Source organism: Coregonus clupeaformis, chromosome 17 (genome assembly GCF_020615455.1).
Source record: "Coregonus clupeaformis isolate EN_2021a chromosome 17, ASM2061545v1, whole genome shotgun sequence".
NCBI lineage: Eukaryota > Metazoa > Chordata > Actinopteri > Salmoniformes > Salmonidae > Coregonus > Coregonus clupeaformis.
In genome coordinates this window covers 43,388,218-43,409,031 of record NC_059208.1, presented here as the reverse complement: position 1 = coordinate 43,409,031, position 20,814 = coordinate 43,388,218, and the positions used below count along the sequence as shown (strand labels likewise).

At 43.0% G+C, this 20,814-nt stretch overlaps 3 protein-coding genes across 6 annotated transcripts; all 3 read right to left on the bottom strand.

The window, feature by feature from the left end:
• Positions 1–649: 649 nt before the first annotated feature.
• On the bottom strand, positions 650–7,194 carry LOC121586476 (LIM/homeobox protein Lhx9-like). Of its 3 annotated transcripts, XM_041903185.2 has the most exons (8): positions 6,555–7,194; positions 6,155–6,287; positions 5,129–5,331; positions 4,749–4,857; positions 1,939–2,068; positions 1,636–1,865; positions 1,154–1,502; positions 650–681 (listed from the first exon to the last, which is right to left on the bottom strand). In XM_041903185.2, the coding sequence occupies exons 1-7, from the start codon at positions 6,578–6,580 to the stop codon at positions 1,197–1,199; spliced, it is 1,137 nt and encodes a 378-aa protein (XP_041759119.2). In that variant the 5' UTR covers positions 6,581–7,194; the 3' UTR covers positions 650–681; positions 1,154–1,196. The 3 variants fall into 3 exon arrangements, with proteins under 3 accessions (XP_041759119.2, XP_041759118.2, XP_041759120.2); XM_041903184.2 differs by lacking the exon at positions 650–681 and having other exon boundaries at positions 1,015–1,502; XM_041903186.2 differs by lacking the exon at positions 650–681 and having other exon boundaries at positions 1,015–1,502; positions 1,636–1,850.
• A 168-nt stretch (positions 7,195–7,362) lies between these two features.
• On the bottom strand, positions 7,363–15,140 carry LOC121586478 (histone H3-like centromeric protein A). Of its 2 annotated transcripts, none has more exons than XM_041903188.2 (5): positions 15,037–15,140; positions 11,874–12,081; positions 11,589–11,719; positions 10,873–10,947; positions 7,363–7,908 (listed from the first exon to the last, which is right to left on the bottom strand). In XM_041903188.2, the coding sequence occupies exons 2-5, from the start codon at positions 12,031–12,033 to the stop codon at positions 7,780–7,782; spliced, it is 495 nt and encodes a 164-aa protein (XP_041759122.2). In that variant the 5' UTR covers positions 12,034–12,081; positions 15,037–15,140; the 3' UTR covers positions 7,363–7,779. The 2 variants fall into 2 exon arrangements, with proteins under 2 accessions (XP_041759122.2, XP_041759123.2); XM_041903189.2 differs by having other exon boundaries at positions 7,369–7,908; positions 11,901–12,081; positions 15,037–15,139.
• A 76-nt stretch (positions 15,141–15,216) lies between these two features.
• LOC121586477 (proteasome subunit beta type-7) lies at positions 15,217–19,794 on the bottom strand. Its single transcript, XM_041903187.2, has 8 exons — positions 19,344–19,794; positions 17,374–17,467; positions 17,156–17,253; positions 16,849–16,989; positions 16,484–16,599; positions 16,188–16,246; positions 15,953–16,104; positions 15,217–15,831 (listed from the first exon to the last, which is right to left on the bottom strand). The coding sequence occupies exons 1-8, from the start codon at positions 19,406–19,408 to the stop codon at positions 15,720–15,722; spliced, it is 837 nt and encodes a 278-aa protein (XP_041759121.2). The 5' UTR covers positions 19,409–19,794; the 3' UTR covers positions 15,217–15,719.
• Between the last annotated feature and the right edge of the window lie 1,020 nt (positions 19,795–20,814).

Sequence of the window (20,814 nt, the reverse complement as noted above, 5' to 3'; positions counted from 1 at the left end):
TACAGCCCATTTATTAAAGACCTCATATTGTCATATTTGGGGTGGGATTGGGTTACTTGATCTTGTGCACACACACTTCCTGGCATTCAATGTGTACAATATCATCACAAACATCTATACATCTTGTTATTGATTACTGCATTGTTGGGTTTAGAGCTTGCAAAAGGCATTTCACTGTACTTGTGCACATGACATTAAAACTTCAACTAAACTTCATAACAACTATGACAAACCGTGGAACAAAACAAGTAGTCGTGAGGAATAAACATAAAATGCTTAAATTTCCCATAGCATTATTATATACTGAACAAAAATATAAACACAGCATGAAACAACTTCTAAGATTTTACAGAGTTACAGTTCATAAGGAAATCAGTCAATTGAAATAAATCAATTAGGCCCTAATCTATGGATTTCACATGACTGGGCAGGGGTGCAGCCATGGGTGTACCTTGGAGGGCATAGGCCCACCCACTTGGCAGCCAGGCCCACCAACTTGGGAGCCAGGCCCAATCAATCAGAATTAGATTTTCCCCCACAAAAGGGCCTTATTACAGACAGAAAAACCCCTCCACCCACCCTCAGACGATCCCGCAGGTGAAGAAGCCGGATGTGGAGGTCCTAGGCTGGCGTGGTTACACGTGGTCTGTGGTTGTGAGGCCGGTTGGACCTACTGCCAAGCTTATGGTAGAGAAATGAACATTAAATTATCTGGCAACAGATTTGGTGGACATTCCTGCAGTCAGCATGCCAATTGCACGCTCCCTCAACACATTAGGCGCCTGTGGCATTGTGTTGTATGACAAAACTGCACATTTTAAAGTGGCCTTTTATTGTCCCCAGCACAAGGTGCACCTGTGTAATGAGCATGCTGTTTAATCAACTTCTTGATAAGCCACACCTGTCAGGTGGATCAATTATCTTGGCAAAGGAGAAATGCTCACCAACAGGGATGTAAACAAATGTGTGCACGTCATTTGAGAGAAATACGTTTTTTGTTCATATGGAACATTTTATTTTAGCTCATGAAACATGGGACCAACACTTTATATGTTGTGTTTATATTCTTGTTCAGTGTAACTAAAAAGTCCATCAGTTTACAGGTCACAGAGTTTTACCGTCAACATGCCTAACAATAATATGGTTGAAGTACCTTGTCAGAATTCCCTTCTCTCCCTAATCCAGACTCTCAAAAGTCATAGGTCATCAAAGGGGAGAGCCTTGGTGCACCCTGGGAATTGTAGTCCAGGAAGACAGTCTTTAAAGCCTGTTGATTGGTTGGTGGGGCTTTGGGCTGGGTCACTGAGAGGGGCGATGAGCAGAGAGAGCTCCAGTTGGTTGATGGTGCTGGTCTGGAAGGACTGGGAATGGTGGGAGGAGGCCACTGGGGACGGGGAGGGCGTTGCCATGGCATCAAACCTCTGGGGGGCGGGTGAGTTGCTCTGCGACTCGTCAGCTGAGAGGGAGCGCCTGAGCTTGGCCCTTGCGTTCTGGAACCACACCTGAGTATGTGTTTGTGAGAGATAATGAGAAACAACTAATAATAATCCTACACGGATTTGTATTATTTTTCTGGATCACTATTCCAGTCAAAAAAAAAATCACAGTTCAAATCCTATGTTCTATGTCTCAAACCTGAAGCACTCTCTTGGGCAGACCGGTCCTCTGAGACAGACAGCTCCAATCCTTGCCATCAGGGTTGTGCTTCAGGGCGAAATAGGACTCCATGGCTCTCAACTGCTCGCTACGGAAACATGTTCTGATTCGCTTGGTTCGCCTGCGGCCCCGGCCACCTGTAACGCCATCCTCAAGCCGTGGCTCAGGGCTGCTGACAGATTCCTCCCCTTCTCCTGTATCAAGGAAGGCTGATGTAGCAGACTGTCAATATACATACAGTAGTCGATTTGTAAACATGGATATCATCTATTAATAACTCACCTTCTCTCTGCTTGAGGTGGAGCTTGTGAGAGGGTGGAGCACTACAGTCGTCATGGTTATGTGATTGACAGTACAGGCTCTGCCCCTGTTGGTAGTATAGGTTTCCAGGCATCAAGGTGACATCACACTCCTATGAAATATAGAATTAGCTCCATTGATATAATTGCAACTGAGCTTGGAGAGAGTGACTTCAACAGCCTATGTTCCTATTAAAGTATACTTTGTTTATTCAAGCTTACGTGTCTTGGCCTTTGTCAGAGCGTTTAAAAAAATAATCACAACACCATTACCACAGCTTTGATTAATAAACAAGAATCCTCGCCACTGCCTTATGGTAGGGGTAATTGTTCCACCTTATACTCTGAAAGTTTAAGAAACCCTGCCCTAGCCTATAGGTGGGGACCCAAAGTGGGCCCTAGGCTTGTGAGAGGTGGATCGCAAGTTATGAGAACACATCAATAATCTCACAGTATTTCTTCTTAATTTGGGTCGTTGGAGGACAATTTGGGTCACGGGTGGAAGGTAAATTCTAATTTGGGTCTTGAGTTAAAAAAATTGAGTTGCCATATTGCTTACACTCAGCTCTAAAGAAGTGCCTAGGAGGTAGTCCCCTGTAGCTCAGTTGGTAGAGCATGGCGCTTGCAACGCCAGGATTGTAGGTTCGTTTCCCACGGGGGGCCAGTATGAAAATGTATGCACTCACTAACTGTAAGTCGCTCTGGATAAGAACGTCTGCTAAATGACTAAAATGTAAATGTAAAATGAGGTAGGGTAGGGGTTAGTGGTCAAAGTAGAATTGGGCAGATACTGTACACTCAGTGGCCAGTTTATTAGGTACACCCATCTATATAGCCACGCTATCATTGTGTATTTATTCCTTGTGTTAGTACGTTTTTCTATTATAATTTTTTTTTGTATTCTGCATTGTTGGGAAGGCCCATAAGAAAGCATTTCATTGTTAGTTTACACCTGTTGTTCACAAAGCATGTGACAATTCAAATTTGATTTGATTTAGTACCGGGTCAAACCCCCCCTCCAGAAAAGCCTGAATTCTTCGGGGCATGGATTTTACAAGGTGTGGCGTTCAAACGTTGCTCAATTGGTATCAATGGACCTAACGTGTGCCAAGAAAACATTCCCCACACCATTACACCACCGCCACCAGCCTGTATCATTGACACCAGGCAGGATGGGGCCATGGACTCATGCCGTTTACGCCAAATCCCAACTCTGCCACAACAGAAACTTGGATTTGTCGGACCAGGCAATGTTTTTCCACTCCTCAATTGTTGGTGATCGCGTGCCCACCACTGTTGTACTGCACTGTTATTTGCCTGTTTGTCGCCCACTGTTTTCGCTCACAGGACTGCCACAGACTGGATGTTTCTTGTTTGTCGCACCATTCTCGATAAACCCTAGGCCCCTCAGGGGTTCGTGCTCAGTCCCCTCCTGTACTCTCTGTTCACCCATGACTGCATGGCCAGGCACGACTCCAACACCATCATTAAGTTTGCCGACGACACAACAGTGGTAGGCCTGATCACCGACAACGATGAGACAGCCTATAGGGAGGAGGTCAGAGACCTGGCCATGTGGTGCCAGGACAACAACCTCTCCCTCAACGTGACCAAGACAAAGGAGATGATTGTGGACTACAGGAAAAAAAAGAGGACTGAGCACGCCCCCATTCTCATCGACGGGGCTGTAGTGGAACAGGTTGAGAGCTTCAAGTTCCTTGGTGTCCACATCACCAACGAACTATCATGGTCCAAACACACCAAGACAGTCGTGAAGAGGGCACGACAAAGCCTATTCCCCCTCAGGAGACTGAAAAGATTTGGCATGGGTCCTCAGATCCTCAAAAAATTCTACAGCTGCACCATCGAGAGCATCCTGACTGGTTGCATCACCGCCTGGTATGGCAACTGCTTGGCCTCCGACCGCAAGGCACTACAGAGGGTAGTGCGTACGGCCCAGTACATCACTGGGGCCAAGCTTCCTGCCATCCAGGACCTCTATACCAGGCGGTGTCAGAGGAAGGCCCTCAAAATTGTCAAAGACTCCAGCCACCCTAGTCATAGACTGTTCTCCCTGCTACCGCACGGCAAGCGGTACCCGAGTGCCAAGTCTAGGTCCAAAAGACTTCTCAACAGCTTCTACCCCCAAGCCATAAGACTCCTGAACAGCTAATCATGGCTACCCGGACTATTTGCACTGCCCCCCCACCCCATCCTTTTCACGCTGCTGCTACTCTGTTAATTATTTATGCATAGTCACTTTAACTCTACCCACATGTACATATTACTTCAACTATCTCAACTAGCCGGTGCCCCCGCACATTGACTCTGCACCGGTACCCCCCTGTATATATAGCCTCCCTACTGTTATTTTATTTTACTTCTGCTCTTTTTTTCGCAACACTTTTTTTGTTGTTGTTTTATTTTTAATTTTTTTGTTAAAAATAAATGCACTGTTGGTTAAGGGCTGTAAGTAAGCATTTCACTGTAATGTCTGCACCTGTTGTATTCGGCGCATGTGACCATTAAAATTTGATTTGGTTTGATTTGACACTGGCGTGCGTGAAAAGCCCAGGAGGCCGGCCGTGTCTGAGATACTGGGACCGACGATCATACCACGCTCAAAGTCACTTAGTTCACTCGCTTTGCCCAAGTTCAATCAAACAGTAACTGAATGCCTCGATGCCTGTCTGCATGCTTTATATAGCAAGCCACAGCCACTCCATTTTCAGAAACAGGATTGTGTACCTAATAAACTGTGTATGTGCTAATTATAGATCCAAAATAGCTAACCTGGCAGGAAAAGCATTCGGGGTGAAAGGTCAGATCACCAGACCTCATGACTATTGCTGATGACGGCATTGGCTGGGAGCAGCGGGAACATCGTCCCACACTGAATAACCTGGCCAGGTAGAGAAATACGATTTCTGTTAGCACTCATTATTCTTGAACAATAGCAGGCCTTAACATGCTCCACTTAAGGAAATCACCTTTGACGGAAGAGAAAAGTGTACATATAGAAGATTGAAAGTAACCTACAGAGTACTCCTGCACAAGAAAATGAAGACGGGACCAAAACAACCAAATGGGTAGTCTGGTGCAGATAAGTAGGTAGAGGCAGAATCAAAGCAACCAGAGCAGAGGTATGTAAAGTGGGTGAAGACTGTAGTCACCTGCAGTAGTCCTGCTGGCAGTAGATGCTGCCGTCACGGCAGTAGAGAGTGAGGTGCGTCTGGAGCTCACACTGGCATTGGCTACAGCGGAGACACGCCGCGTGCCACGCCCGCCCGGCAGCCAATAGGACAAAGCGGTCGCAAACACACCCCCCGCAGCTGGCACACACCAATGGCTCCTCTGCTATGCCTGTAGCTAGAGACTGCAACGCAAAAATAGAAAGGTCACTCTGGGGCACAAGGGCTCCGTTCCAATACTTTACAAATGCATCCCTCCTTCCTCGAGGTAATCACTGACTTGACATGACTGGAGAGGTGTAAGCTGACTCATGTCAGATCAATGACTAACTTTGGTAATTGAACAGGGCCATGAAGAGACATTTCAGGGGGTCTTGGGGGCCACTCTGTATAAAAAAAATAGAGCCACATTTCCTGGTTTTCCTGCGATCACTATTCCTTCCATCAAATAAGACAAATCAGAACAGGGTCATGGATATCCTGCTTCTGCTTACTTTGTGTATATAGTGGTTGTGGTCTAATGCACAAATTGAAGCCCGTTAGCTGAATCATGCATGTTAATTATGTAGTCTATCCCTGGAACAGTATTCAGACACTCACTATTGGAGCAGTGCAAAAAAGGAGCAAAGCTTCTCTTTATGGGAAGCTTGCAAATCATGGTCTATTCATAAAAACCCATAGAATACAAATGGAGTGTAGGGCCCCTGGGCCAGCATTGAGACTGGTCTCACACGACTAGGTTGTGAAAAATACTATCAAAATGTAAAGATATTTGGTCAAGAATGATACAGTTTCAGATACAATGCCTGTTTAGGAATGTTAATAAAAAATATTTGATCGCTCACAAAGCTGGGGCATATGCTATTATATAGTCCCCTTTTACAGTACTGTACGGGTTTTAGCCAACTCTTCTGACTATTGTCGTCATGACATGCATGTACGGCCGTCAGAAGCGTCTGGGACCAGGCTACAGACAAAGATAATTGGATCAGGTTAGCTGGGGCTTACACTGGCTGTGGAATTCACCTCTCCTGACCGGCTGCTCCCTTGGTTCACAGACCCCTCCCCCTTGTCACCATGGAGGATGCCATACAATAAGCCCTCCAGGGTGCTGCTATCCTCTGGTGACATCATGATTGCCCTTGTGACAGAGGGAAAAAGAGGGATGTGGATCACATCAAATAACAAGACATTTAAAGAGTTCTTGTTTATTCATTACACAACTTCATTACATTTATTTCGAACACTATCCTTGCAGTGGATACTTCAATCTCCTATCCTAAAATGCACATTTACCAAACACTTACAATACATGCAAGTAAACAACGTGGAATAAGAATACATTGCTCTTAACATAGCTATTCAATGAATTGGCTTGACTAGACTCATGAGCATAAAATGGTCTTACCTGACGTGTTGATGTCCTGAAAGCATGCACTTCTTTTGGATCCCTGAACAATATCCCCTTTAAACAGTACTATTCTCTGTCCACGTGACTACATGAACACCTTCTCTTCGACTCAAAAAATCCTCATGTCCACACCATTATTGGGATACTAAGCAAAACAGTGTTCCCACTCGTCTTTAGTCGTTCAACTGGTGTGCCGTTTAAACATCTAACTCCCTAAATTTTGCCCAGTGTGTTTCTCGGTCCCAAGTGATGCCCTAGCACACCTGTAAACAGGACCATCCGAAGCTGTTCCAGGCAGGTGTGAGAAGATCTGATTGGCTGCCTGCTGGGAAAGCGGGTAGATCAGGGGCCAGGAGGCAGCAGAAAGCTGTCCCAAGAGATCAATTAAAAAAGGAGAGCCAAAAGGGGCATCTGGGAACACAACACCATAAGATGAAAATACAAATGAGACAAAGGCGGTGGATAAAACCACATGCACACAAACACCACAGATACCTGTTAAAATTGGGCATGACAAATAACAGGTTAACGTGAAGGAAATGAATGTCCAGGTTCTAAGTATGGATCTGTAGTCCTACAATAGCTGCATGGGTCACCATCTTCAATACAGAAATGAGTCATTAGCAGGTTGTCCACAGACATCATATATTCCACTATATGTAGCTCTATGATTTTATCCCTGCACATATGAACAGAGGTATACAAATGTGAGGCATTTCTAATTCTTTTCGTAATGAATAAAAACATTTATTTAAAATCCAACATGAAAATGATTTATAAAAACATTATTTACAGAAAATCAAATATATCTTACAGATTTTACCAGTATACTACCTTGGCTTAGGTGCCATGAGGCCCAAAACACAGATGAACTAAAGCAGTATACCCAACACAGTGTTTCCCTTCAATGTACAACAAATATTTCTAAATGCAAAACATTGGTCAATAGTCTTTGCCTGGGTTAGCATTTTGTTACAGCATATATTGAGGTTATAACTAGCATGAACATGGCAAGAACATAATGCATGTATATTTGGGGAAAATTAGGTCCACTGATGCTTTGCATTAAAACACAGCACTGTTAGGTCCTTAACACCCCATTGTCCATGATCCAAGGTCAGATTGGCTGAGCTTGAGTGGTAAAAACAAAATATATTTGAGGCTATAACAGGCCCCACCCCAAGCCAAACTGCTCACTCCTCAATGGCTCATCTGAGCATTCTCAGAGATTATCCACTCCTCGAATTCGCCGGGCAAGCTGAATGTCACGGGGGAACAGCGTTACACGCTTGGCGTGGATGGTACACAGGTAGGCGTCGGAAAACAGTAAAACGAGGAAAGCCTCTGCAGCCTGTAAGAGAAATAATGGTGTCAAATGATGACCAGCAAACTTTCATATTGACAACATCGTTAATAGGGATACAAAAAAAAAATGAGGGCAGTTATTTTTTTGCAGATGTGTAAATATTTTTTTCTTCTTCAAAATAAGTGTACTATGATGTTGTTATAATACTTTTAAACTGTAAGAGAAGGGTTTAGAGCAGGGGTCTACAACTGTTTGATCGCGAGCTACCAGTAGCTGCAATTTTCACACGTTCCACCGCAAACGGTCATAAACAAATCTCACAAGTATCAGACACCGCAAACTCCTAGCTATTATTTAACCAATGCAACATTGACATTATCCCACCCTGGTTAGCCACTATTGGCTTAAAAAGCCAAACCTAACACAATATCTGCCAATTCATTTCCAGCAATATTGCCCCTTTTTTTCTGTGTGGTGCGGGCGTTTGTCTATCACTCTGTGTGTAGCCACTGCCAGTTGATGTGATAACAGTCTTGTGGGTTGACAGAAATACTTTACATTTACATTTTAGTCATTTAGCAGACGCTCTTATCCAGAGCGACTTACAGTTAGTGAATACATATGTTTTTTTTTTTTAATACTGCCCCCCCCCTGGGAAACGAACCCACAACCCTGGCGTTGCAAACGCCATGCTCTATCAACTGAGCTACATCCCTGCCGGCCATTCCCTCCCCTACCCTGGACGACGCTGGGCCAATTGTGCGCCGCCCATGAGTCTCCCGGTCGCGGCCGGCTGCGACAGAGCCTGGATTCGAACCAGGATCTCTAGTGGCACAGTTAGCACTGCGATGCAGTGCCTTAGACCACTGCGCCACTCAGGCAAAGTTTGCAAATAGCAAATAAATTATATAATTTCTCATTATATACTTTCCCCAAAACCTTCTCAATTGAATGTTAACTGCTAAGTAGGCTTACTTGGCAGAAGTATATAATGAGAAATTATATAATTTATTTGCTATTTGCAAACTTTGCCATGAAATAGGCAGCAGCAGTACAGAACCATCACTAGACCGGCACATTAGAAGGCACACTAGATGCGCAATTAAAGGGGAGTTACACGTAAATCTATTTATTTATACCAACAAAAAAAAGAAAAACCACATAAATCTAAAACCAGTAAAATTAAAACTGAGAAGACAATTTGGGGAAGAAAAAAAAAATATCCGATTTTATAGGGCCCAACTTAAGTTTTTTTAATTAACCATTATTTTTTTTAAGGTATATTTCTCGTGTACACTAAGGAGCTGGGGAAGAGTAGCATGGGAGAGGAGAAGAATGTGCTTATTCGAAAAGTTAGTAGCTCGCGACATGTTGCATTTTTAAAAAGTAGCTCTCATGCTAGAAAATGTTGGCGACCAAGTGGGGGGAAAAAGTATTTAGTCAGCCACCAATTGTGTAAGTTCTCCCATTTAAAAATATGAGAGAGGCCTGTAATTTTCATCATAGGTACACGTCAACTATGACAGACAAATTGAGAAAATCACATTGTAGGATTTTTCATGAATTAATTTGCAAATTATGGTGGAAAATAAGTATTTGGTCACCTACAAACAAGCAAGATTTCTGGCTCTCACAGACCTGTAACGTCTTGCACCTGCACCTGTTTGAACTTGTTATCAGTATAAAAGACACCTGTCCACAACCTCAAACAGTCACACTCCAAACTCCACTATGGCCAAGACCAAAGAGCTGTCAAAGGACACCAGAAACAAAATTGTAGACCTGCACCAGGCTGGGAAGACTGAATCTGCAATAGGTAAGCAGCTTGGTTTGAAGAAATCAACTGTGGGAGCAATTATTAGGAAATGGAAGACATACAAGACCACTGATAATCTCCCTCGATCTGGGGCTCCACGCAAGATCTCACCCAGTGGGGTCAAAATGATCACAAGAACGGTGAGCAAAAATCCCAGAACCACACGGGGGGACCTAGTGAATGACCTGCAGAGAGCTGGGACCAAAGTAACAAAGCCTACCATCAGTAACACACTACGCCGCCAGGGACTCAAATCCTGCAGTGCCAGACGTGTCCCCCTGCTTAAGCCAGTACATGTCCAGGCCCGTCTGAAGTTTGCTAGAGTGCATTTGGATGATCCAGAAGAGGATTGGGAGAATGTCATATGGTCAGATGAAACCAAAATATAACTTTTTGGTAAAAACTCAACTCGTCGTGTTTGGAGGACAAAGAATGCTGAGTTGCATCCAAAGAACACCATACCTACTGTGAAGCATGGGGGTGGGAACATCATGCTTTGGGGCTGTTTTTCTGCAAAGGGACCAGGACGACTGATCCGTATAAAGGAAAGAATGAACGGGGCCATGTATCGTGAGATTTTGAGTGAAAACATCCTTCCATCAGCAAGGGCATTGAAGATGAAACGTGGCTGGGTCTTTCAGCATGACAATGATCCCAAACACACCGCCCGGGCAACGAAGGAGTGGCTTCGTAAGAAGCATTTCAAGGTCCTGGAGTGACCTAGCCAGTCTCCAGATCTCAACCCCATAGAAAATCTTTGGAGGGAGTTGAAAGTCCGTGTTGCCCAGCGACAGCCCCAAAACATCACTGCTCTAGAGGAGATCTGCATGGAGGAATGGGCCAAAATACCAGCAACAGTGTGTGAAAACCTTGTGAAGATTTACAGAAAACATTTGACCTGTGTCATTGCCAACAAAGGGTATATAACAAAGTATTGAGAAACTTTTGTTATTGACCAAATACTTATTTTCCACCATAATTTGCAAATAAATTCATAAAAATCCTACAATGTGATTTTCTGGATTTTTTCTCTCTCAATTTGTCTGTCATAGTTGACGTGTACCTATGATGAAAATTACAGGCCTCTCATCTTTTTAAGTGGGAGAACTTGCACAATTGGTGGCTGACTAAATACTTTTTTTCCCCCACTGTAACAGTTCTTCAAATAAGCACAGGAGTGGGAACCAACCTACCTCCTGCAAGGCCAGAAGAGCATACACCTGCCATCTCATGAAGTCCCTGCTATACGTCTGGCACACCTCCCGAACCTGCGTAGACAACCTGAGTAAACAACCTTGCAATTCACTGTAGATAAATAATCAGGAAAGATTAACTCAGGGTAGCAACTTGAAGTGTAAAAACAAGCATTTTAGTTTATCCTTCCAAATTAAGACACTACCAGTTTACCAGACCCTATACATGCATAAATGCTTGATTTTGCTGCGGCAATTCTATCATTGCAATGATTTTGTCCAACTTGTCAAGAAAATGCACTGACAAGGGAATGTTTGGTGACATGTGGCTTAATTGGTTGAAATTGCAAACCCCCTTTTTGTAGTGCGGTGATTGGTCAGTTTTGTGTGATAATATTGCGATAATTTGACTGTTGTATGCGGTAATAGTGTGGTGATTGGTCAAATATGCAAGCTCTCGCATAATATGCGGGGCATTGTTGATTTAGCAAAAAAAGAATGATCGCTAAATGCTGGAGACCCACATAGAGCAAAGTTCACAGGGCTAATATGCATTATCAACAACAAGTAATGTATTGTCAGACAGTGGCAGCATCCATCTTAGAATGTAAGGTGACTATAGACAAAATGGTGGTTATAAAATCGGTCCTCAGGAGCCATGTGCTAATCAACCTCTACCAGACAAGACAGTGGCGACAGAGCCAGGGGTATCGTACCAGGCGTGCAAACGGTCCTTTGCGCAAAAGCAAGTCAGTGCTCTTTTGGTACTTGCGAATTTCCATCAGAGCTCGGGTGCCAGGGCGAAACTTCCTCTTCTTTCGCGGGGAGGGAGCTGGACCTGCAGAGGCTAGAGAGACCAAAATCAACTTTAAAAACAATGGGAACAAAACCTTATAATAAAATGTATTCATTGAAACAGTATTAACTAGTGGTCACATACATAGCTAAACAAAAACTGTTTGCTTCAGTGTCAGCATTGAGAAGCCATGAGACCAACCCACATTCCCCCGCTTCCCTGTTCTCCTCACCCGATGGTCCGCTCAGCCGTGGTGCCTTTGCCTTTGATGTTGAAGCAGGCGCAGTTGGGGCTGGAGGCCGACGCTTGGGTGTTGCACCCTTGCGCCGGCTTGCAGAAGAACTGTCAGGATCGCGACGAGGCATCCGCCAATACTAGTTCACAACACGGCGTCAATGAAGCCAAACTGTTGCCTGATGGTGAAGAGGAGATGGAGAAAAGTAATGCTTTGTGACTTGCTCCAGTATTGACCATATAGCTTGCATGGTCTTCGTCATTAATCTTGCATCACACACACACCTCTGAACCTCTGTTAGCCATATGGTGCATATTGGAAATGAAGACTAAAAATCCCCTTATGACAGAGGTGTCAAACTCATTCTACGGAGGGGCCGGAGTATCTGCTCATTTTTGTTATTTCCTTTCAAAATTGTCCAATTAAAACCTAGACAACCAGTTGAGGGGAGTTCCTAACTAATTCATGACCTTAATTGATTACTCAAGTACAAGGGTCGAGTGAAAACCCGCCGACACTCTGCCCTCCATGGAATTAATGAGTGAGGGTGTTAAATTAATCTAGACCGGGCACCCGTGTAGGCGTGTTTTGCACCGGCTGAAAGTTTATCACATTCGATTTGGAACCGGGCTGCCTCCCAGGAGTGAGCCAGGTGCCTCTCTGTCCGACGGCGAACTCGGCTCAAAACAAAAGTGACATAATTAAGCATGTGTACTAATAGATGTATTTTATATACGCTTTCCATTACAAGTAGAATCTCACAGTCGCTTTAAAAACAAAAATTAACAAAAATGTTTGGGGGATCTGGCAGTTCTAGAGTGATGGTCTTCCACAGCTTTAGATGATAGGCAGTTCGGAAAGGTAGTATCTTGAGCGGAGGGAGCATAGATGGAACAGCCAGGCAGAGAGGTAGAAACATCTGACAAACAGGCCACGGAGCTCTTCTTCGGGCACCTCGTTGTTTTTTATGTTCACATCTCCTTCTCCGTAGGTAGGCTGGATTGTTCAATACTGAAATGTAGCACCCACCTGGGTGATGCTTCAGCAACTGCAGTATATCTACTACTCCTCAGCAGTAGTCTGGAAAAGCCCCCTATGAGGCGAGCCTCTGCATCTCCTCACACCGCTGTCAACTTCCCTCTAGGAACCGGGGCAAGTGGCCAAAAAGCTGATGCTGTTTATCTGGTGTTGCTGCATCATTCAAATCATACTATTTTAGCTAGCCAAGCCAAAAACAAGTTATCAAAAACAAAAAACGTTGATTTAAAAATTCAGTAAAAAAACACTTAAAACAAAAGTACCATATTTACAGAGCTCTCTGCCTAGGCTACCTCAGGGCGCCATGACAACCACGGAATTATTGTAGTAATGAGTCCGATTCTCTATTCACATGCAAAAGTAATTGCTGAAAAATTTACATATCTGCCGTGGGGTCACGTTCAGGGGGGCGTTCTGATAGGTGCAACGTTCTGAGGATAGTCTCCTGAGTGGCGCAGTGGTCTAAGGCGCCGCATCGCAGTGTTAACTGTGTCACTAGAGATCCTGGTTCGAATCCATGCTCTGTCGCAGCCGGCCGCGACTCATGGGCGGCGCACAATTGGCCCAGCGTCGTCCAGGGTAGGAGAGGGAATGGCCGGCAGGGATGTAGCTCAGTTGATAGAGCATGGCGTTTGCAACGCCAGGGTTGTGGGTTCGATTCCCACGGGGGGCAGTATTAAAAAATATATATATTAAAAAATATTTATATATATATATATATATAAAAAAAATATTCACCAACTGTAAGTCGCTCTGGATAAGAGCGTCTGCCAAATGACTAAAATGTATAAGCAATCTGTTATACATAAAACATTATACAACGGATGGGTCTAATCCTGGATGCTGATTGGTTAAAACCGCATTCCAGCCGGTGTCTGTTCCACAAGTTACCACCAGCTAAAGCTATGACATTTAAATGCCCATTTCCTCTGTTCCATCTCACTGCGCAATCACCTGTCTCATCAGCCCAGCCTGGCAATTTATAAACTTGATCTCCACTATAAAAAGCATCTAGACATTATCTCACATTTTTGTTAGACTAGCATTTGATTTTCAACAGCGGAGATTTTTATAAACCTTTCAATATTGAAATTCGATCTTCAGTTGTCCCATAGTAATGAAAGAGTTGGGACGAGACAGACAGGTAGGTTTTCTCAGCCAGTCGAAATCATGAATCAGCTGGCATAATTTGTATGTATATATAAAGAAATGTCAACAGAAAACAGGTAAAACGAAACGCAGCTAGATTGCTTTATTTCCTGTTTAAAGTGATTGTGTTGGCTAGCTCCTCTGAACAACAGTGCATTTTCTATGCCAGGCGAAATCGCGCATCATCAGCTCATTGTTATGGACCTATCCAAATAAATGTCACTAGAAAACAACTTAAACAAACGCCATTGTAGCTACTTTGCTGTTATTCTGTCTGCAGTGTTTGACGTGACTAAGTTAGTTGTTGGCTAGCTAGCAAGCAAGGGATAAGAACGTTGCCAGCAAGTATGGCAATGGAACATTTAGAACGAACGACTGGGTCGCGTCCATAGATACAGAACAAAAATACTTAACGACTGGGTCGCGTTTCTGGCAACCGAACCGATAGAACGAACGACCAGCAGCTTGGGTAGCAACCTTAGATTTGTGTCGGGACTATATCTCGTGGAAGGATGAATACATTCATCAACATAACGTTTAGGTATTATCACTTAACGTTAAGTATCTGAACGTTCTGTAAGGTTGCACCGTCCTGAACATGCCTCTGAACCAAACCAGGGGAAAACTAACTGGAAACAATGCAAAACAGCATTTACTCAAAAGGTAGCAAGCAGATAGTTCACCAACTTGCCACAAGCTACTTACAGTAACTAGTTAGCTAGCTAGCATCGAGTTGAACACAGAGAATTTGGTAAATCAAGAATAAGCTAACGGTAACTGGCACGTTCATTTCAGGGAGGTAAGAAAGCTAAGTAACTAGCTAGTTCTTCAGAGCTTTGGGCATCTACTAAATCAGCCATCTACATTGAGCAAGCATGGCACCGCTAACTTAGCAAACCATACAGAGCTAGCATAATCTTTGAACGTGTCGAAATGTCACACTTACCAGCCGATACAAATCTTATGTGAAGAGCTTTTTGTCAACAATGCACCAAAGACTAAACTTCTCCCTGAACCAACGTCACCAAAATTCAAATAATGCTCGTTGGTGTCCGTCTCCTTGCAGAGCCAATGAGATTTATCGATGGGCAAATAAAAACGCCTCGTTTACCGTTACTCCAATGGGTGGTGTCAGAGAAAGTGAAGCTGCTTGTTTATTGGACCAGTCACATCAGTCAGCTCGAGCATCTGATTTGCCATGACATTAACAACGTACAGTGACATATACAACAATGAGACAGATATTTCACCGGATGTATAAATGTGAAGCATTTGGTTAGTTATACAAATCTTTGGTACAGTAGCAACAGCATATCTAGCAGTAATATGTCATAACTCTAGTAATATAACAAAGTAGCTTGTAATAGTAAGAACAATTATACAGACATATTCAACATTAGATTTAGATGTGTGTATGGTTTGGTGTGTGGGGTTATCATAGTGACGGTGCTGTACTATTGCATGCATGTTCTGGTAGAAACTGCTAATAGGTTTAATAAAAATGTCAAAATGCATTAATTGTATTTTGGTAGTAAGTACCGGTCAGGATTTAGAATTAAAGTAGACACTTTTACTAATGAGTTTTGGAATTCATGAGTGTGTTTGATAATGCCTGCAGCAGCAAACATTTCACTGAGTGTCCATAAGCTGAATTGATTCATCAAGAACATCCAGAGGCAGGGGTGTGACCGTCTTTGTCAAAACTGCAGTGGTGCCAGGCTTGTACTTGTACTGTCCTTCTCTGGAAACAGGCAAAGAGAAAGGAAAGATTTACAGTATATTATAAATTCCCGTTGTGAATAATCAAGTAATATTCACACAATTGTGTTAGTTGTAGCCCAATAGAAACTTGTATAGCTCACTTTTTCCCCTTTTGGGCAGGCTGGTCATAGCCCCTAAGATACTGCACCCCTGACTGAGTGATGACACACAGGTCCACATTACTACCAGAGCCCAGGTCACAGAAAATCCCAGCAGTAATGGCATCCCGCACCAGCTTTTTAGCCTCTTCCAGCTGAGCAAGATAGACAGATAAGACAGGTGAGCAATACATTGTATGAAATTAACAACTGTTCAATGAAAATAACTGCATCTCACCTCCAAGTTTGGTCTGTATCTGTCCTCAAAGATAGAAATAGCTGCCCCTGCTCCTGAACCTGCAAATACAATGGCAGTACTGTTACCTTTTTCTAATGTTTCAATATTCAATACAACTTCATACCATTAGAAGCTCTTCCCACGGCCCAGATGCATTATTTGATGGCAATATATGATTACCAAAGACAAAGAATACAGACAAAATCTATCTGTGATCATGATGGACTGAAACACAACAAATTCTCCATAGCTGACAAAGTCAAGCATTGACTAGGTAAACAAATGGAGAGCAATACCCATAGTAAGGAATGGTAATTTGTCGTAGGAGCCGTGTGGGTAGACACTGTAGAGGTGAGCGCCAGTCACATCCACACCTCCAACAATCAGAGAGGAGCCAATATGTCCCTGGTACCTGGAGTGGAAGCATTGCGGAAGCCACAATTCAGGTGTAGAGAGCTACAATGTAATAGCATCATCATAATGTTTGTGATAAAAATGTGTTGTTGTAATCAAATGAGGGATGTGATATAATTTATGAAGGCACTATTGTGGCAGTTATTTTATATTATGGCCTGGAAAGTAACTCTATTTTCAGCACTGAGAATGGCCACTGTAGATGTCTTATTTTCCCATCGTCACAGACTCATTCATGCTCTCTCACCTGAAGAGCATCTGTTTCAGTTGTCGGGTAACCGTGACAACAAGGGGAGGGCGTCCTGTGCTGAGTGAGTGTAGCTCCACATTGGATGACATCATCTGAGTGGTTACTTCTGCATCTGCAGCCACACCTGCTCCACAACAGCTACAATAAAAACTGAGATTAGTGGGTGAAACACGGTGGTTCAAATAGACTTCAACAAAAGCCTCTGTCTGTGCATACCATTGTGCAGGGGCTGATGCTGAACTACATAGGGGTTACACAAAGTACACTATTATACTGTACGAGGTGTATTCTTTGTGGCACTTACTAGATGTTGGGTGCAATGTAGTGGATCTTCATGCAATTCTTGTCAGCTACCACCATGTCATCAGTGGCTCTTGTGTCTGCTCCAAGTATCACCCCATCCTGTGAAAGGAGGGAGGAAACCCAAACTATAATCATATTTAGTGAATGAATTGTGCGGAGCTCAATCCTGAGAAGGCTACATCACAGTAAGCGGAAAATGTGTAATATACTGATTCTCACCTTGAAGACTATGCCAGCGATGGTGGTTCCAGTCTTCCTTGCCTTAGGAGAACTGTAACCAAGCTCTGACAAATTCCCCTCCAACACAGCATTCCTGCAAAGTGAGCACTTGTTATTATGCAATGTTGGATATGTTTAGAGGAGCTGGCTTTGTGTTGGCCTAAGTAGAGCCCGACCAATCACTGGGGCCAAGTACATCACTGGGGCCAAGCTTCCTGCCATCCAGGACCTCTATACCAGGCGGTGTCAGAGGAAGGCCCTAAAAATTGCAAAGACTCCAGACACCCTAGTCATAGACTGCTTTCTCTGCTACCGCACGGCAAGCGGTACCTTAGGGCCATGGTTTTTCTATGTCCAAAAGGCTCCTTAACAGCTTCTACCCCAAAGCCATAAGACTGCTGAACAGTTAATCAAATGGCTACCCAGACTATTTGCATTGACCCCCCCTTTTTAATACGCTACTTGCTGTTTATTATCTATGTATAGTCACTTTACCCCTACCTACATGTCCATATTACCTAAATTACCTAGATTAACCTGTTCCCCCACACATTGACTCGGTACCGGTACCCCCTGTATATAGCCTCGTTATTGTTATTTTATTGTGTAATTTTTGGGGAACTTTAGTTTATTTAGTAAATATTTTCTTAACTCTTATTTTTCTTAAAACTGCATTGTTGGTTAAGGACTTGTAAGTAAGCATTTTACAGTAAGGTCTACACCTGCTGTATTCGGTGCATGTGAAAAATAACATTTGATTTAATTTGATTTTGACCGATATCTCGGTCCACCGATATTATCTGCCGATATTGGCCTTTTAACACTATATCGGTATCAGCCGATAACCGATATTCAATAAATAGGACGAAAAACTGGAATTTCATGCTTATCTGAACACTTGTGGCCATTCTCATGATGTGTTATTATTGTCACAATGTATGAAATCAACATTTGAAGCATAGTTATTGGACAATTGCTCTTTTGGATGGCAATTTATGAAAATTCTGTGAGGAAAAATGACACTTTTTAATTTCCCTGATATATTACAGTATATCTGCAGATACATCTGTGTCGGTAAGTTTGCTAAAACTGCATTTACATGGTAACAATATGTAAGCCTACAGTAATTATTCTGTTTTAAACTGTGCGATATTGTTAATTATTTTTCTGTAGGTTCACCATTTTACACAACCTGACAAAATCTTTATAAAATTCAGAATAAATGACATTCTAATTAGCCACATTTATATCAGTTTCTTTAACAATTTCAGACAGGTACAGTAATTAAAGGACAATTCTGCCACTTTTCAACCTCATATTCATCTCCAGCACCAAACCAGTGTCTACATATGTGAAAACAGTGTGTTTCTATGATTTGTGGTTAAAAAGATAAGGTCCTAAAATTGTTTAATCACAGGGTAGGATTAAAAGTCAAAAAGTGATTTTCAAAACCTGCTACAAGGGAAGGTATTTTCTTGCTCCCCACATCACCGCGAATCTGTGTTTGAAAATCACTGTTTTAACTTTTGATGTCATGGGGTAGAACTTTTTTACTTTGTATTTTTTCTACAAAACCTGCCATTTTCACATATGTTGACAGTCCAGAGGAGGCTGGTGGGAGGAGCTATAGGAGGAATGGAATAAATGGAACTGAGTCAAACATGTGGTTGCCATATGTTTAATATCGTTCCAATAATGCCATTCCAGCCATTACAATGAGCCTGTCCTTCTATAGCTCCTCTCACCAGCCTCTGGTTGATGTTGGTATTGTGATGGAGATAATGAAAATTAGGTTGAAAAGTGGTGGAGTTGCCCTTTAATTGCGCGCGAATTGGGTCTCGACCAATATCATGGTATTGACTCAGCCCCTGACATCCACCACAAGAACTTTCACAATACATACATTTTTTATATTTTTTGCAGTAAATGTTTCACAAATTACCCTGTGGAGCACTGAGAAATTAACTCACCTGCGAGTGTTTTCAAAGGAAAAACCAGAGCTTTGAGGTTGGCAAGGTCGGGAATTATGGAGCATCTTCAATCAAGATGGGCGAACGAATCCACAACCCGAGAGCCCTCAGGTGAAAGGTGAGAAAGCCTACTGCACTTTACTTTTCTACCCCTTTTACTTTGTTAAACGCTGTCACGGTAAACTGAGTCGGCTGGAAGTGTCAGCATTTCGTGGGGAGAACTCTTTCACTTTCAATTTTAACACATCATAGCCTCGACGAATCAAAATACGGTATAGGCCAGGGAGAACAAAATGGTAATGTCTAGAAGGGATACAGCTTTTGTTAAATGAACGTTAAAAGTAGATTTGTTTTAATTTTAGCTAAGCCTTTTCTTAACCTTAATCTAATTATCCTAACCTGCTGCGTAAATTCTAACCTGCTACAAAAAGTCAAATCTGACAAACTGTATACCATCTAGTCAAAACCGAACAAAATGGATTCTCAATGGCTGGTTGGCTTATAGCAGGGGTGTCAAACGTACGGCCCGCGGGCCGGATCAGGCCCGCAAACGGGTTTAATCCGGCCCGCGAGATGATTTTTTTTTTTTTTGGGGTGTAAAGTATAAAAATGCGCTGCAATTTTTCAATAAAATAAACTGCTGTTCCAATTGCGTCCACTGGATGGCGCAATAGCAATTGTGTTAAGCAAGCAAACTGTTTATACCGGGGCAGAGCAAGTAGGTCAAACACGTGCAGCCAATGAGCTACTTTGTTTTGCCCGCGATATTTATTACGGCTTCTACTTTTAACATTATGTGCTTTGGCACCCTCATTGCCCCAATATGTCTCTGTCAAAAAAGAGAAAAGTGGACGCAGAGTGCAGAGTGTTCCAAGAAAAATGGTCATCCTATTTATTCACGGAATTGAATGGGAAAGCTGTATGTTTGGTGTGTTCAGAGCATGTTGCAGTGCTGAAAGAATATAACCTTCAGTCGCCACTATGTGAGTCTTCATGCCGACAAATATGACAACTTTCAAGGACAGCAGAGATGAGAGAAGGTGAATGAACTGTTGGCGGGTCTGAAGAAACAGCAGTCTGTGTTTACTCACAGCCGACACATCAGTGACGCTGCAGTGAAAGCTAGCTACCTCATTGCTAATGAAATCGCAGTGGCTTCAAAACCATTTAGTGAGGGTGAATTTGTAAAAACATGCATGATGAAGGCAGCGGAGATTGTGTGCCCTGAAAAGCGGCAGGCTTTTGCAAATATCAGCCTGACAAGAAACACAGTTGCAGACAGGATTTCCGATCTTTCAGTGGATTTGGACAGCCAGTTGAAGCAAAAAGTAAAGTCATTTATTGCGTTTTCGGTTGCAATTGATGAAAGCACGGGCATTACAGACAGCCATTTTCATCCGCGGAGTTGATGACACATTGACCGTCACCGAGGAGTTCGTGGAGTTGGTGCCGATGACAGATACAACGACAG